Source organism: Hippocampus bargibanti, linkage group LG12, assembly GCF_051943395.1.
Source record: "Hippocampus bargibanti isolate YZ-2025 linkage group LG12, ASM5194339v1, whole genome shotgun sequence".
Classification (NCBI taxonomy): domain Eukaryota; kingdom Metazoa; phylum Chordata; class Actinopteri; order Syngnathiformes; family Syngnathidae; genus Hippocampus; species Hippocampus bargibanti.
Genome location: NC_142745.1, coordinates 13,699,922 through 13,717,212, shown reverse-complemented (window position 1 = coordinate 13,717,212; position 17,291 = coordinate 13,699,922). Strand labels below are relative to the sequence as shown.

General features: G+C 44.5%; 1 protein-coding gene across 2 annotated transcripts in view; it reads right to left on the bottom strand.

Annotated features, from left to right (window-relative positions):
* The window catches only part of LOC148890595 (plexin-A2-like), a 103,658-nt gene extending 86,804 nt beyond the window's left edge, over window positions 1-16,854 (bottom strand). Inside the window, exons 1-2 of one of the 2 annotated variants that reach the window (XM_089011059.1) lie at window positions 16,710-16,854; window positions 1,047-2,371 (exon numbers count right to left, since the gene is read on the bottom strand). In XM_089011059.1, coding sequence (XP_088867185.1) covers window positions 1,047-2,270 — 1,224 coding nt within the window. In that variant the 5' untranslated portion in view covers window positions 2,271-2,371; window positions 16,710-16,854. The remainder of the gene's footprint in view (window positions 1-1,046; window positions 2,372-16,709) is intronic. The other variant, XM_089011060.1, reaches the window with a different exon arrangement.
* Between the last annotated feature and the right edge of the window lie 437 nt (window positions 16,855-17,291).

Below are 17,291 nucleotides of genomic sequence, written 5' to 3'. Positions count from 1 at the left end.
GGTCCCATAATAGCAAAAGTACTCCACTTGATAACAAACTACATCTGCACTCAAAGAAAGGTGTTAACAAAAACTAGTCCGCCAGCCACTGTGGTGCGGTTAGACCGTGTGGTTTGCTGTTCATCCGCCAAAAACTCGTCCACAGCCGCCGCCGCGCTGTGTGGTTTGGTTCGTCTGCCAAAAAATAGTTCGGCAGCCAAGACTACATGCTTGCAAATTTCATGGTCGTGAGGCGAAAAGTTCGTAAGCTGAGGTATCACTGTATATCAAATCTGCAACAGACAGAACAATACAAATACACTGATTCCAAGTGTCCTCACATTTTTTTCTGTAGTCCAAATTTTTATTACAATAATAATAATAATAATAATTTAAGACAGATTCTTATCTTACAGACAGTGTATTGTCAGGTATTTGAGCACCGACAATACACTGTAAGATAAGAATCTGTTTTAAATTAGATATCAAGTAGACAGGATGAACTTAATACAACTAATAATAATAATTGTTATTATTATTGATGAAAGAATTTCTTCAGCCGTCATCCGTGCTTCTTTGAAGGTGTCGGACGTTGCGCTCCTCATCCGAAGAGCTTCGTCAGCTAACTAAAGTTGTGCTGGTAACTACGGCGCTTTACTGTATATATCCCTAATGGACAGAGGCGGCGTTGCCAGACCTCTGCACTTAAAGTTCTTTTTTTTGTTCCGCAGTTTTATGCCATCCTTGAATGGCACTTTATTATTTTATTATATGTATTTTTTTAATATGAGAAATCTTTGAAAAAAATCCAGAAATATTGTTGTTTGCTTTAGACCCCATTGTTTGTTTTGCATAGTGGATCTTCTAAACATATATTTAATGTATTATGAAAAAATATTGCATATTAAGAACGTGTAATTTGTCCAAATTTAAAATCCTATTTTTGTCACACATCTGATTAGGAAATGTGTGGTACTATTATGTCCCTTGGTTACACCGATTAAAAAGTCTGCCAATGTCAAGTGGACCATTTCAAATCTTGATGAGAATTCAGTCAGTCTACCTACCGCCTTGGTGCACTGAACGTCCTTTCCCAGCAGCCAGTGCAGCTCCAGGTGTCCCTCACCCTGGTAGCAAGACTGCAGTCTCTCCTTGATGTGTGTGTTGATGTCCTGGATGGTGAAAACGCACAATGCGGAGTGATCGGATGGGTCGTGATACTGCTTCTGACCCTTGGAGAACACTGCAAAGAGCACGTCATCCTGGGCGGAGATGTTAAGCGCCTTAGCTAAGACCCTGCCGGCCTTGGACAGGTAGGCGGCCTGCAGCAGACGGTACTCCTCTCCCCGGTGGACACAGCCCACAGGAAGTGAGACATAGGAATGGAATTTCTTGTCACCTTTGCAGAGACGGATAATGCGGGAAGTGTAGAACAGGTCACCAAGGGAGCCCCCGGTCGGCATCCCGTTTTCCGGGGTCTCTGGCTGGACGGTCATGAAGTAAACAAAATGACCACTATCAAAGCCGTAGATGTAGTAGATGTCAAAATGTGGGACAAGAGCGAGGGTGTCTGAGGGGATTTTGATGAGCGACGAGACAAAGTCAGTGTGAAGTTCGTAGTCGAGCATGGCGGAGGATTCCGGGTCGCGAGGCAGCTTACGGCTGGAAATAGTTGGGAAGTAGTCCTGCTTCCCTCCAACTGCTGTGCCGATGTACAGCGTGGCATCCTGACCTAATGAGGGCACCACCACGCCGTACATAGTGCCCGTCTGTGTGTCGCTGGACATGTAATGTTCTTTCTTATGAGTAGGCTCTCCGAGGATGAACAAGTCGTCGAGCCTCATGAGCTTGCAAATGCCCTGGTAGAGGCTGCCGCACGCCAGGAGCCGGTTGTGGGAGTAGTCTATGAGCAGAAGCTTGTTGACATTGTCTGTGGATACCAGAGGCTCTGAGCAGGGTTGAACAATCAAAGGAGGGTAGCAGGCTTTGTTGTCGTACTCAGGTCCCGTGGCATGGGACACCAGGAGCGTGAGGTTGGCCGACAGCTTGTATATCCGGTTGACAGCGCCGACGTAGAGGGCTCCCGTGGATTGATGCACGGCGAGATGGTTCAGTGACCACTCTCGCCGCTCCGATTGGAAGATGTTCGCAGTCTGTGCGGCTGCTGTCTTTTGACTCCCCAGGATGAGTGTCAGGAACCCAAGGACCACAAACCGTGACATGACCTTTACAGGGCCGGGAACTTTAGCGAAGCGACCATAAGTCCATCTTTTATGAAAGCGTGTTCCCATCCCCGCCAGGGTTGAGACAGAGACGCTCAGACGAAATCTCCGAGGACTGCGTACCAGCGAGGGTGAAGTCGTCGTCCTTCCCCGGGAAACTTCACATTACTCTAAAAAAAGTAGAGACGAGACATTTGTTTTATCAAGTCCCTCCTCGTTTGAAGTGTGCTTAGGTTATCATGAACACTTCTGCTTGTTTTCCCGTCTGCTTGTCTTTTATCAGACTCATGATACATCAAAGAAACAAGCGCTCATTTGTTCTCAGTGTCTGGTCGTATTTACAAGAAAGAGTTTCATGCTTCCCCCTCCCGTCATCTGGGGATCTTATTAAATGTGCCACTCCTTTCAGGAGAACTAGCCCCTGCATATTACTCCAACAAAGCAGTCACAACAATGTAGCTGCCCCCGCTAACTGTTTTGGTTGCTTATTAAAGCCACCTAAATGTATTCATCACGTGTCAGTGTACCACTTCTGTCCCCACGACTCTGTCATGTTCACTTAAATGGCAGAATCCCGGAAGAATTAATCACTCTCCACTGTAGCCACCATTCCAGACCATACCAGCCTTTTTCCAAAGGATGGTATGAAGTCATTAGAAATTCCCAGCCACGCAGCATCAACCCGAGCACTTCTTTTTTTGTAATGTCATTTGCATGTTTTATGTAGCTATCTCTTGGGGGGTAGCAAACAATGCCCTTCAAAGACGGGATGAGCTCAGATGAGTCGGACACGTGGCAGTGAATGATGTGCTCACGTTTTCTTATCATGAAGCCTACTTGTGTCTGGCTGTTTCTGCCTCGGAATGAATTAATTTGCTTTCAAACAGGTTTTCACCTTCAAACAAAGATGAATGTAGAGTGACGATGCAGACGAGCACTGCGGATAACGTGGCTTTGCATTCATAGCTGGCTCACCAAAGTCTATTAAAGGGAGGTGATAAAAGGGCTTTCTCGGGAAGACGAACTATAAATTGGCAAATGTTCCATCACCCTAAATTGGTCGGGATGTCTTCATTTATCAGCGGGACCCTATGGTATAGCCACCCCAATCTTTTTCCCCGTTTGTATCATCCTCTCCAAAGCGGTGCTGAATGAAAATGCTGGACAATTGTGATTTTGCTGACCCCTTGGAAAAATGTTTTCCAAGGGAAAACACTTGGACGTACATCTGTAACATACAACTGTGTAGTTGCCATCCGCCAAACTCTTGCTCATTGTGAATTGACTTCACTGACACCATACGGTCTCTGTACGCTCTCAGTCGTACAGTCGAGGAAAATGTTTCTTCATCTGTACTTCTTTGAAAGTGTCTGAAGTTTCACTCCTCATCCGAAGAGCTTCGTAAACTAAAGTAGTGCTGGTAACTCTGGCCCTATATCCCTAATCGAGAGAAATGGCTACGCCAGACCTTTGCTCTGATAGGTCCGTTTTAAGGTTGGGAGGGTGGCAATGGACCACTCCCTAAAGCCAATCTGATTATTTTCTATAGTTCTATCCCTGTCTCTGATTTCACCACATTGACTAATGAGGCTATGATTGGCTAATGAGGGGAAGTTACTTTCCAAGAAGTACTCATGACGGCTGAAGAAATCTTTTCATCGATGGACCTGTACGACTGAGAGCCTACAGACACACAGCTTTACTACTAACCTGGTAACCCATTTCTTTGGAACTTTAACTCATCAATCTAATATTTATAACATAAGGCAATGTTGGATCGCAATCTTTACCCAACAAGCTATTTCAAATTCACAACCCAACGCACTGTATAGAAACAACATAGTTTGGATGCTAGGTTAGTGATTTCAATCAAATTAGGTTATGATTAACCCAGCAGTTAGAGAGTGTCGAGAACCCCAAACCTTAGAACTATGATGCAGACATGGTAAACACTTGAAAAGTGCTGCTTCTTATTTAGTCAAGATCAATAGTTTAAAATGAGGTGAGACATCTGAACATCATGTGCATTTTCCCAAGGATGCTTCTTAGTTTAAGTAGAGTTTAAACAATGACATTCACACCAGAAAAAGAGTAGGTTAGGGTGTGGGTTGGGGTTGGGGAATAGGTCACGCCACGGTGTGTTGGCCAGCAGACCTACTTCCTGTAGAGTTGAGCGAGAGCCAGGAATTTAGCGGACGGACTGACACTGAGCTGGCTGGGCTCCCTCCAGAATCACTCCGGTACCTCCCGTCCATCTGTCGCGCCACGCTTGCACCGCGGTCACTCCTAAGTGTGCAGTCGCTTTGTTTGTTTTTTGCCAGGACTCCAGCCAGCAACTCTGCCAGTAATTAGCCACTGAAGGCTAATTATCTATGAATTCCTTGCTTTTTTTTCAACATTACGTTACATTGCAGGGCAGCTCTGTAGTCAAGTGCTTAGCAGCTCGCAGACAGTGCACAGGTCGTGAGTTCAAAACCCAGTTCAACCTTCCTGTATGGAGTTTGCATGTTCTCCCACATTTTTCCCCAGGTCCTCCGGTTTCCTCCCACATTCGAAAAACATGCATGACAGGCTGATTGATCACGTCTTATTGTCCCTAGGTGTGAGTGTGAGTGCAGATGGTTGTTTGTCTCTGTGTGACCTGTGATTGACTGGCAACCAATTCAGGGTGTCCCCCACCTAGTCCCCAAAGACAGTTGGGATAGGCTCCAGCACCCTTCGCAACCCTCACGAGGAATAAGCGCTCAGTGGCACAGTTCTCAACAGATTAACACATCCACCTCAGTGCAGACGTTTGGGTATTTCATTCCGGCCTTGGACTTCCTCTGCTGACTTTTGCATGTCCTCTACCTGCGTAGGATTTTCTTGGTACTCCAGTTTCCTCTTGCATTCTAAAAACATGCATGGTTGCTTGATTAAATCCTCTGAAGGTGTGATTAATCAGGGTGAATTGTTGTTTGTCTATGAGTACTCTGTGATCGGCAGTTGAGTGTTTACCCTGATTATGGTCCAAAGACAGCAGTGATGGGCAGATAATGGATGCCTGGGTGCATAGATACATTCATGAGAGACCAGAGTATTCTTTTGGTGAAAATTACCTGGCCCGCTCATGGAGAAGTGGCATAATTTTGAAAAGTAGATGTTTTAACCCTTTCAGGGCTCACTCCAACGGACAGCCTGTCATCTGATCAAGCTACACTAAGTTATCATTCCACTCCATAAAAAACCATGTCTGCACTCAAAGAAAGTGGGTGTAGAAAATTAGTCCGCCAGCCACCGTGGTGCTGTTCGTCCGTGTGGTTTGGTGTTCATCCGCCGAAAACTAGTCCGCCAGCCATCATGGCACTGTGTGGTTTGGTTCGTCCGCCGAAAACTAGTTTGTATGCCAAGATTATATTCTCACGAATTTAATGTTCGTAAGGCGAAATGTTCGTGAACTAAAGCATTTGTAAGCCGTGGTATCACTGAACTGCCTTCTGTTGTCAAGCGAAATTGATATCACAACTGCCATTATGTTCACACGTTTGAGGGACATGCGTATTTCCGCATGTAGGGGCAATTTCAAGATCGTGTGTGAGACAGCGCTGTTTTGCAGTCGCTTGAAAGTGGCACGATATTACATAGAGTATAATGTGTGACCGCCACGAATGTAATTGTTTTGAAGAATGCTCATATTTTTCCACTTTGGGCTCCGTCGGAGATGCTAGCTCGCCTAATCAATAATATAGTTCAGTAACAAAGTCCAAACTTGGCATTGACCTAGCATGAAGTCCAAGGTACAGTGATACCTCGGCTTATGAACTCCTTGGCTTATGAACTTTTCGGTTTACAAACGTTAAATTTCTGAAAATTTTACCTTGGCTTACAAACTTTTTTTCAGGATACACACAGAGCTGCCTCAATGAGTGATGTGTCGTTCGCGAACGAGCCCGTTCTTCTAACAACAAAGCCGGCTAATTTTTGTCCTCTATTCCCCGTCCCCAGTTTTAGGTTAAAGCCACGTGATTGCTCAAGAACGCAGCAGTGAGGGGGCGTGGGGTTTACAGATGGAGTGAAGCAGTCCTCCAAAAAGAAAATAGCTGCCGACTTTTTTTGTCCTCTATTCCCCGCCCCCAGTCTTTGGTTAAACCCACGTGATTGGTCAAGAACGCAGCAGTGAGGGGTGGGAGTGGTTTAAACATTAAAGTGACAGGTAGATGACAGTGAGAGAGTTTCAACTTTGATAGTTCGCAGGCAGAGTGGAGACTGCAAGGTTAAAATATCCCATCAATCAGGCTCGACAAACAACCCGCACAAGCCACCTGTACACTTGATGCAAAAAGCTAACAACCCAGCTAAACAGAACACAATTGATTAGGAACTAGATACAATTATCCCAGAGAAACACCTACAAGGGATCATTCCTCAAGATGGTGAAAGAAGGTTATGTTCCTCATCAAGTGTGTAATGCTGATGAAATCGGCCACTCCATTCCATCAATCCATCATTGTTCGTATGCGGAGGTATCACTGTTCAGGTATGTGTTAAGATCTGGAAATTTACAAGTTAGAAATGATGAAAAATGCAAAGTATATCTATTTTATTGCTTGAGCGTGTTTAAAACGGGTCTTACACCACTTGTGCGTACAGTATGGCCTGCATGATGTGTTATTCCTGCCGGGTTTTGCTCAACACACACAAATACACGTGATGGACGGCGTGTGTGCATTTACGTGACGTAGCGCTCGTCCACATTACACATGAACGAGCTGGGAGGCCGCCAACCGCAACGCAACTTGACTTCCAAATGAATAAACGAAGGCAATTAATGGATCTGTTTACAATGTTGCGGCGACAGAAGTAGGTCAAACGTAGCCCAGGCGGGCGTAGTGGAAGAATCGCATGAGCTGGTACCTTCCCGGGCTCACGTCGGGTGAATTAGGGCGTAGAAATGGTGTCTTTATTAGCGCTGACTTTTTCGAGCGAATGTCATATTGGATTATCGCGAAGAAAGGCGTGTTTGTGAGGAAAACAGCCTTTTTGGTGATGAGCAGTTCATCAAGTTTTATCGCCATAGCAGCAGCCCAGAACCCCACACCTCTAACACACACAGGATATACAGTCATACCTTGGCTTACGAACTTAATTGGTTCCCCGCCCCATCACGGCTGACCGAACAGCGCCCCAGCCGGCCTACCTTTCCACACCCCCTTTATCTGAATGCACACGTCGATCTTCTTCACAGATTTTTTTACAGATACTTTTGCTATTATGGGACCGAAAAAGACCCCACCACAGACTATTTGACCGATTTCATGCGGCTCTGCAAGGGCTTTCGCATGACAAGCGTCAAAAATGTTTGGCGCTGGCGCTTCTATTTGTCACATGCGGATAGACAGAAGGGGGCGGGGCCGCGCCTCCCCGCTTCCACACTTGCGGCCGATCCCCTCATCGACAGACTCTGTGTATTTATCCGGGTCGTGGCCATCTCGCTAGTGCCGGATTATTGATGTTCACCTCGTATCTCGCCCGTATCCTATCTTTCTCAGCTTCGGTGTGTGTGTTGATCCGGTCCGACTCCCCCGTGTGCCGTAAATGTCTGCCTTCTTTCGGGATTGTGCCTATGTTTGCACCATTGATTTCTTACGATTCCGCTGGTTCACTTGTTTTTGGACCAGTGCCATTTGTTACGTTAATAAACACGCCGCAATGATCTTCTGTCTCTGTCGCCTGCTTGGGGATCCAAACATCCCACTTCATTTTGACGAGTCGGTTACTTTCTGCCTCCTTCGGAACGTGACACAGTTCATTCACGATGTACCCGGTATAATGAATGGCCATAGGGCGTGCTGCACATTTTGGAGGACATTTAAGACTTACAGTCGTGAAAATACGGTAGCAAGCTCTGTTGCTCGTCGTGCATGCAATGTTCGTGTGTGCATGGTCGTGTACGTGTGTGTTTGTGTCTGTGCATGCATGTGTCTGCATGTGTGAGTGCGTCCGCGCATTGTGAGCGTGTGTGTGTGTGTGTGTGTGTGTGTGTGTGTGTGTGTGTGTGTGTGTGTGTGTGTGTGTGTGTGTGCGTGTGCGTGTGTGTGTGTGTGTGTGTGTGTGTGTGTGTGTGTGTGTGTGTGTGTGTGTGTGTGCGTGTGCGTGCGTGTGCGTGCGTGCGTGCGCGTGCGTGCGTGTGTGTGTGTGTGTGTGTGTGTGTGCGTGTGTGTGTGTGTGTGTGTGTGTGTGTGTGTGTGTGTGTGTGTGTGTGTGTGGCTCCTCATCTCTGACTGATTGGCCACCCCTGGTCTGGGGCAATAGAAGAGGTTGGTTCTGTCTGAAGTCTGAACCCCATTCCATCAAGCCATCAACGACCATCACAAAGGTAAATAAAATGACTTTATTTGACAGTACAGTTTATTTCTTTAATTACAGTCCTTATGGAATGTGACTCCTTTCAAACAGCAATTCTCTCCGACCTGCCACTCCATTCCATCAAGCCATCAACGACCATCACAAAGGTAAAAAAAAAAAAAAAACTTTATTATACAGTGCAGTGTATTTCTTTCATTACAATACAATAGCACATTTATTATACATAGAATAAGGTCTATTGTTTGTAGTTTTAAGGTGTATTTCGTTTATATTTAATTATATTTTAGGGAAACCTGGAGACAGATTATTCTCATTTTAATAGTTTCCTATGGGAAATTAATTTTTGGGATAGACACTTTTCACCTTACACACTCTGTCTGGGAACCAATTAAGTGCATAAGCCAAGGTCCCACTGTACACAAAATATACCTTCTATTATGTATAATAAATGTGCTATGGTATTATAATTAACGAAATAAACTACTGTATAATAAAGTTGTTTTATTTACCTTTGTGATGGTCGTTGATGTCTTGATGGAATGGAGTGGCCGATTTCATCAGCATTAAACACTTGATGAGGAACGTAACCTTCTTTCACCATCTTGAGGAATGATCCCTTGTGGGTGCTTTCTCTGTGATAATTGTATCTAGTTCCTCATCAATTATGTTCTGTTGAGCTGGTTTGATAGCAAGTGTACAGATGGCTTGTGCGGGTTGTTTGCGGAGCCTGATTGATGGGATATTTTAACCTTGCGGTCTACACTCTGCCTTTGAACTATCAAATTGAAACTCTCTCACTGTCGTCTGCCTGTCTCTTTAATGTTTAAACCACCCCCACCCCTCACTGCTGCGTTCTTGACCAATCACGTGGCTTTAACCGAAGACTGGGGGCAGGGAATAGAGGACAAAAACAGTCGGCTGCCATTTTGTTGTTATAAGAACGGGATCGTTCGCGAACGACACATCACTCATTGAGGCGGCTCCTTGTACGAAAAAAGGTTGTATGCCAAGGTAAAATTTTCATAAATGTAACGCTCGAAAAGTTCAGAAGCCAAGGGGTTAACCGAGGTAAACCGAGGTATCATTGTACTGTAATATGTAGCATTTATGCTAACACTGCAGACACCGTCACAGGATATATATGCCGTTGCTACAATGACATTTGTGACATTTGACCTTTGGTTCATTTCCATGATATGAGCCATTCGGTCTGCACCAAGGGCAGTGAGGTGTGAAATTTATAATGAATACAGAGCAGCGATTCAATTATGAAATTAACGGTGTATGAAAAGACGCGTCTCTTAATCCTCATTACTTCTTGTCGTGCGCCGGGTGAGTTTGTCTCTACACCTTGTTCTTGTCCCGGTGAACGTCAGCCCCAAATGTCCTAGTGGGCATGGCTAGTTTTTGCAAATGTTTTTCGGGCACCAATAATTCTTCCTAGCAACAAGTAGACAGCCAGGTAAAATCTACAACATGAAAGTTACAGCGATTGTCAAACCACTCCCATCCTGTAGGCGTCAGTCGAATCCATTTGTAAGGCCGATTCTGACTGTAAAAATATGATGCACCCAGTGTAACCCCACATATATCCAAAAGGCAGTGAACTCATTCACTGCCAGACAATTTGCTAAAATGTGTCCACTGCAATGCCAGGGTTTTTGTCAATTTCACTCCAATTCCAAGACCGCCCTCATTTCAAGGTCACATAACAACAAATAATACATTTCATTTATAAGCGCCTTTCAAAACTCTCAAGGTCACTTTACAGTCACAGTCTAAGTTTTGCAGTGGGTGAGCAGTGGCAGCCACACGCGCCAGCGTTCACTCAACCCGGAAGTAACTCAAATAGATAGAAAGCTAGCTAGCTAGCTAAAAAATAGGTAATAATAATAACAATAATACATTTCATTTACAAGCGCCTTTCAAAACTAAAGGTCGCGTTACAGTCACAGGATAAGTTAGATCACTGGTGTCAAAGTCAAGGCATGGGGGCCAAATCTGGCCCGCCACATAATTTTATTCAGCCGATGAAAGCATATCTAACTTCTGAAATTCCATTATACTTGCTAAAGTCCGAACGAAAATTTCAAATTGTCGTATGGAAACCACAATAACATTCATTTTTCTTGACTTTAGATTTGAAAACTAGTTACAGTAAAGTCTCGTTATATCGAGATCGGTTATATTGACAGTACTGCTTATTACGATACTATTTCTATGAACGCAAGGAGAAAATTTACATGCCGCAGGATCGGATATATCGATAGTCCGGTTATATCGATATTTTTTTCCGACTCCCGATAATATCGATATAACGAGACTTTACTGTATTTATTAATTTGTCGTGTGACCTATATGTAATATGTGGAGAGTATTAAACATTCTAATGGCTTCCTCAAATTCACAGCGGCCCGTGGGAGGAAACCGTAACAACAATGTGGCCCGCGGCAAAAAATACTTTGACACCCCTGAGTTAGATAGCTAGCTATCGAGCTAGCTAGATAGCTAATACATAGGTAGCTAGCCAGTTAGATAGCTATATAGCTAATAGATAGCTAGCTATCCAGCTATAAAGCTAATAGATAGCAAATCGATAGCAAATAAATAAACATAGAGGCAAATATATCGATTAATACGTGCTTGACAACGCGGCTAAAAGACAAAAGGTGCCCTTTTTTCTCTCAAACAAAGCTGGTCTTGTACTTGTAAAGTGCCGCTGGATGTCAGAAGAAGAACGATGGGTTGAATTTATCAGCTGTGGGATTACTCCAGTTAAATGTGTCCTAGTTTAAATACACCAAGGGGAAATTGGGTTTTGTTTTTAACCAATCATCGGGCGGCCGAACAATTCAAATTATCCCTCTGTGTGAGTGTGAGTGTGAATGGTGGTTTATCTCTGTGTGCCCTGTATAACTCCAGAACCATGTAACTTAGTCCTTTGAACTGCCACTGATTAAAACGACCAACACCTGTGCAACTGCAGGCGGGGCCCGGCAGCGCCACCCGTTGGTCGCAAACAGTAATGTGACCGAAATGGCTAATACCAAGTTGTTATTACGTCTGTGTAAACTCTCAGTCGTACAGGAGTGGTCCATTGATGAAAATGTTACTTCGGCCGTCATTTGTACTTCGACGGTATCTGACGTTGCACTTCTCATCCGAGGAGCTTTGTCAGCCAATTAAAATTTGCTGTTGGGGCCCGAGCTACCAGCAAATCTTAGTTCGGACGTTTCGCTTTTCATCCGAGGAGCTCCGTGAGCATACTAAAATTTGCTCGTAGGGGCCAGAGCTACCAGCAGATTTTAGTTTGGACGTTTTGCTTCTCATCGGAGGAGCTTCATCAGTGAATTGAAATTTGCTGGTCGGGCCACCAGCAAATTTTAGTTCGCTGACGAAGCTCCTTGGTTGAGAAGTGAAACATCCGGCACCTTCAAAAGAATTACAGATGACAGTGGAAGACACCTTTTCATCAAGTTGTTACAACAAAAGACTTCATATTCAGGCTGGAGTACTCACATTCCCATTTGAAACAATCATTGCGTATTTCCCGCAGCTGCAATAGCCACAGATCCTTTTGTGGCCGGGTAGACCACGGCTCACCCCTTACACTCATGCACTTAAGAAAGGTTAATGATGAGGTATGCAGCGTAGCAGGTGATGCATCAGTGTGACCACAAATGCATACGCCCTCTTCGTTCTTCTTTACTGAATTATAGAAGAGTCTCGTTTGGGGTTTTCATCCCTAGAACTGGAGGTCAGTTTTACTTTCCATGCCGTCGCCTACTCAGCTCAGGCAGCAGAGGCCTGCTTGAGGTCAACATTAATAATAATAATAATAATAATAATAATACAGTAAAGTCTCGTTATATCGATATTCAAGGGAGTCCGAAAAAATATCGATATAACCGGGACTATCGATATATCCGACCCTGTTTGCATGTAATTTTCTCCGTGCGTGCATAGAAATAGTATCGATATTACCGGGACTATCGATATATCCGATATCGATATAACGAGACTTTACTGTAATACATTTCATTTTTAAGCGCCTTTCACTATCAAGGTCACTTTACACTCACAGCATATTTTATTCTGTGGGTGAGCAACGGCAGCCACATGCAGAAGCGGTCACTCAACCCCGAAGTAACGCAAGTAGATAGAAAGCTAGCAAGCTAGATATTGGATAGCAAATACCTGTAAATAGCTAATAGATAGCCAAATAGCCAACAGCTAGCCACCGCGACAGCTTACATCCAGTCAGATAGACAGCTAATAGCTAGCTAGCTAGATAATGGATAGCAAATAAATAGCGAATCGATAGCCTGCTAGACAGCTTACAGCCAGTCAGCTAGACAGCTAATAGCAAGCCAGCTTGCTAATAGAGAGCTAATAAATAGCTAATTGATAGCCAAATAGCCAAGAGCTAGACAGCTTATAACCAGTCAGCTAGACAGCTAATAGCTCGTGAGCTAGATAATGGATAGCAAATAAGTAGCGAAAAGATAGCCAGATAGCCAACAGCCAGCCAGCTAAACAGATAATAGCTAGCCAGCTTGCTAATGGAGAACTAATAAATAGCTAATTGGTAGCCAGTTAGTCAACAGCTAGCCAGCTAGACAGTTGACAGCCAGCCAGCTAGACAGCTAATAGCTAGCCAGCTAACCGGGGAGGACCGCCAATGAGATTTATGGACAAGCAGAGACAGAGCCCAGGAAAGACGGATGGGAGGGGAGCGGCTACGCATGGCTAAATCCGACTGTGCCCTTCATCTGGCCGCCTTTTCCTAACAGCAATTTCAGATACAGTCCTGTATCTGCATGTATAATGCATATGGGTGCAGATAATGGCATGCGATGCTAGGGGCGCGATTTAGTTGGGAAGGGAGGGGGGGGGGCTTTACCGCCTGTGTTGTGGCAATGTGTCGGAATTGTCCCCCTGTGTCACATTTGCCTCGGCCACGCTCCCTCCGAGCATTCTGCGCTTATTAGAAGTCGAGCACGTTGCCATGACATAGTGCCCATTTTAACCGCTCCCGCTAGACATCCGCTGCCGCTCTCGCAGTGAGATTAGTGGCGAGGGGCCTGAAGCTCATCACAGTCTGCGCTGACCAATAAAAAGTCGCCGGTGGCGGACGAAAAAAAAGCAATCATGTTTTTTTATTTGCCGGAAAAGAAGGAAAAAAAGAAAACAAAGTCACTGCGGTGAAAAGCTAGAAGGCAATGAATGACGCTCGATCCAATTGCTTATTTTGTCATTATTCTGTTGCTGTTGGGTAAATGTGGTGTGTGCTGCCGTTTGGATGCAAATGAGGCATGCGCGCACACACACACACAAGCATGCACACGAAAGAGCAGTTTCAATCGAAGTCATCTACCACAAAAGCAGACTACACACATACTGACCATCTGGATAATATGGAGCCTTTACTGATTAAACTTTGCAGCTTGAACCAGCATTTCTGACATGTTTATAAATACAGTGATACTTACGAAAGCTTTAGCTAATGAATTTTTCGTGAGAATCTAATCTTGGCTGACGAACTAGTTTCTGGCGGACGAACCAAACCACACGGTCGAACAGCGCCACGCTGGCGGACTAATTTTCCACACCCCCTCTGTTTGAGTGCAGATTTGGTTTGTTATCGAGTGGAGTACTTTTGCTCTTATGGGACCAAAAAAGACCCCGCCACAGTCTAGTGTTAAGACGAAGAAACATTACGGCGGAGTCGAAGAAGGATATCATCGAAAAACACCAACGAGGTGTGCGTTTGTGTGACTTAGCGTCCCAGTACCAGTACGCTAAATCGACCATTGGTACGTGTGGCTAAGGGTGTTTCTGTTTTGTCTAAGCAACTGTCGTTTTTAACTCTTTTCCTAATGAATCAAGAAAGTTGAAGGTTTCTTCCGCTGCATTGAATGTTTATGTAGTCCTAAAACTCAATATTCTCCTGGGTCCTAGTATTTGAGTGAGAATGACAAAAACCCTGGCACTGGAGTGGACACATTTTTTGTACATCGTCTGCCAGTGAATGAGTTCATGACAAAAGAAATAACATTTAGCATTTATTTACTTGTTTGGAAAAGGCCTTATTCAAAATAATCATTTTTTTTTTTCATTTTTCCACCACTGCCTTGTGAGCATTGTAATTGCATCATTTGACCAATGCAGCGGAGTAAATACACCTCAACTACAACTAACCCACATGCCACAATAATTTTGGAATACTGTTATTATTATTTATTGATGTCTCCTATTCACTGATCATTTCATCTTGTAGTCGTTTCATCTCCTTTTTTAATCTATTCTGAGCTCACTGCCTCCTTGGTGATAGTGTATTACTTTGTCTTCCTAACCCTGGAGGTGATAGCAAATGACGTGCGCGGCGGTGAAATCATTGAGAACATCAGTCTGTGTCAACCATGTTGCCCGTTAGGAAGGTCCAGGAACAAAACCAATATTTGAAACAGTCGATTACATTCTGGTTCAATCAGTGGCAATGAGGCAGGAGTCATTTAAATGCAACTGGGGTCAGGTGGGGTGCCCTGTATGGAGGTGTGGGGCGTGGGGGGGAATGTGGGTCAGAAGCAGAAGCGAGTGCATTATTGCATCAGGCGAATTAGTGTACGTAACACAATTACATGGTCTGTGAGTGCACAGTGGCGGCTACCACGACGACGACGACGACTACTACTACTACTATACTCATACCAAGAGACCCCCCCCCCCTTCCCACCCCTTTGTGCCTCCAGAGCATCCACCTCCCCGCCCCCCAAACTGTGAGACCGTTACCCAATGAGAGGTTGATTAAACATGACCGTTAGGAGAGCTGCAGCCCAACCAGGAAGACCGTTGGCGTGTTAGCGTATCATTAGCTACGCCTGCCTTATTTCCTAACACACAAATCGGGAGATTGACCTGTTAACAAAAGAGGGTCAGGGTGTGTGCGTGTGTGCGTGTCTATCAGTGAATGAGTTAGAAAATATGAATATTCTTTTCAATTGACAACTTTTATATTTATTTATTTTTTCGTTTAGGAATTGCTTTTGGTAAAATTACAGCTTCATTTATTGAATATTGATTGATATGTTGTGCAAAACAAATAAAATTACCGAAATCATTTCAAATTAAGATTTGTTTAATCATAAATATTAAATCATTCACTGCCATTCACAAATTGATTCGGAAATTTAAAATATGACCTTGAGCGCCATTCCTGAATTTGTTCGGGTTTTGTTTTTTCATGCTTTTGTGCCGATAAAGCGCTGACCAGACCTCTGGCAATGCAGCTGTTGTTAAAGCGCTATATAAACCAATATGTATGTATTGCATTGTATTTTGAACAACAGCCCTCATTTCAAGGTCATATAACTCCAGACCCATATAATTTAGGAATTAACTATTTTTTCTGGTGAAAGAAGAGAGTCTAAGGTTTCTTACGCTCCATTAAATGTTTATGTAGTCCTGAAAGTCAATATTCTGTGGGTCCTGGAATTTAAGTGACAATGGCAAAAACCCCGGCACTGGAGTGGACACATCTTTGCACATGTCTGGCAGTGTATGAGTTAAGAGTGAAAATTACCAGAATCTTTCTCCAAATATCAAAATCAGAGAGCCCACAATAAGAGATATCCCTGCAAGTGCAGTCATATTGAAAAGGTGCCATCTAAAATGTACATGGAAACAGCCTCTCGAAAAAAACCCGCTTCAGGCACTTGATATAGACACGTGACGGGACCTGCAGCGTAAATTTAGCCTTATGCCTCTCAGATGAGAGGCACTCGTATCCCAAAAGCCAATTTAAACTCCCATTCACACTTCCACTCATTTGAATTCTAAATATAGCAAGCGACCGACAAAAAGTGCAGGCTGCTTCTGCTTCTCCCTTTTTGCGGCTGAGGGTGAGGATTTAGCTCCAACGCTAGTCTCGTCTCCTCTCCAGATGACGCTCGAGACCCTCTGGAGAGGTCCAGTAAAGGGATGAAAAAAGAGCGAGAAGAATAGAGACCGCTACGTGGTCATTAATCATTGTACATTTCGGGGAAGTTACAAATTACGGTAGTCCGCAAATGCACCATACCAATCTGCTGAACAGCAGCCCGCTTCTGCTCGTATCATCCACAAACTTCCATTTTTTTTACTTATTTATAACAGGGAACTCACCAAGAAAGATGACAAGACTCACTCATGAAGACGTCCGAGTATGTCATCAGGACAGCGTGTGTGCGTGCGCACGCCCGCATAGCTTTGTGGTACCCCGGCAAAGTAGCGTGAGCAGCGGCGTGCATCCTTTCTTCCATCAAGTGACCCTCCCGCCCAACTGTGGCATCGATCTTATACTCCTGTAGCCAACATTTTCTCTCTCTCTCTCTCTCTCTCTCTCTCTCTCTCTCTCTCTCTCTCTCTCTCTCTCTCTCTCTCTCTCTCTCTCTCTCTCTCTCTCTCTCTCTCTCTCTCTCTCTCTCTCTCTCTCTCTCTCTCTCTCTCTCTCTCTCTCTCTCTCTCTCTCTCACACACTCGCTCGCTCCCCTCGCTCTCTCTCCATCCCCAGTATTCGTGTGCGCCTCACGTAGCGTGCACACGCCTCTCTTTGGCGTCATCCACTGCCATAGCTCTCCTTCCAGTGCATTTTTATGGCCGGACGCTTTTGTTTTTTTAATACATGTTTGAGTGCGTGCTAAAATTCCGGGTTTTATTGAGCGGGGTTAGTCATGATCAATGTGCAGGAAGCACCTGCATAAACGC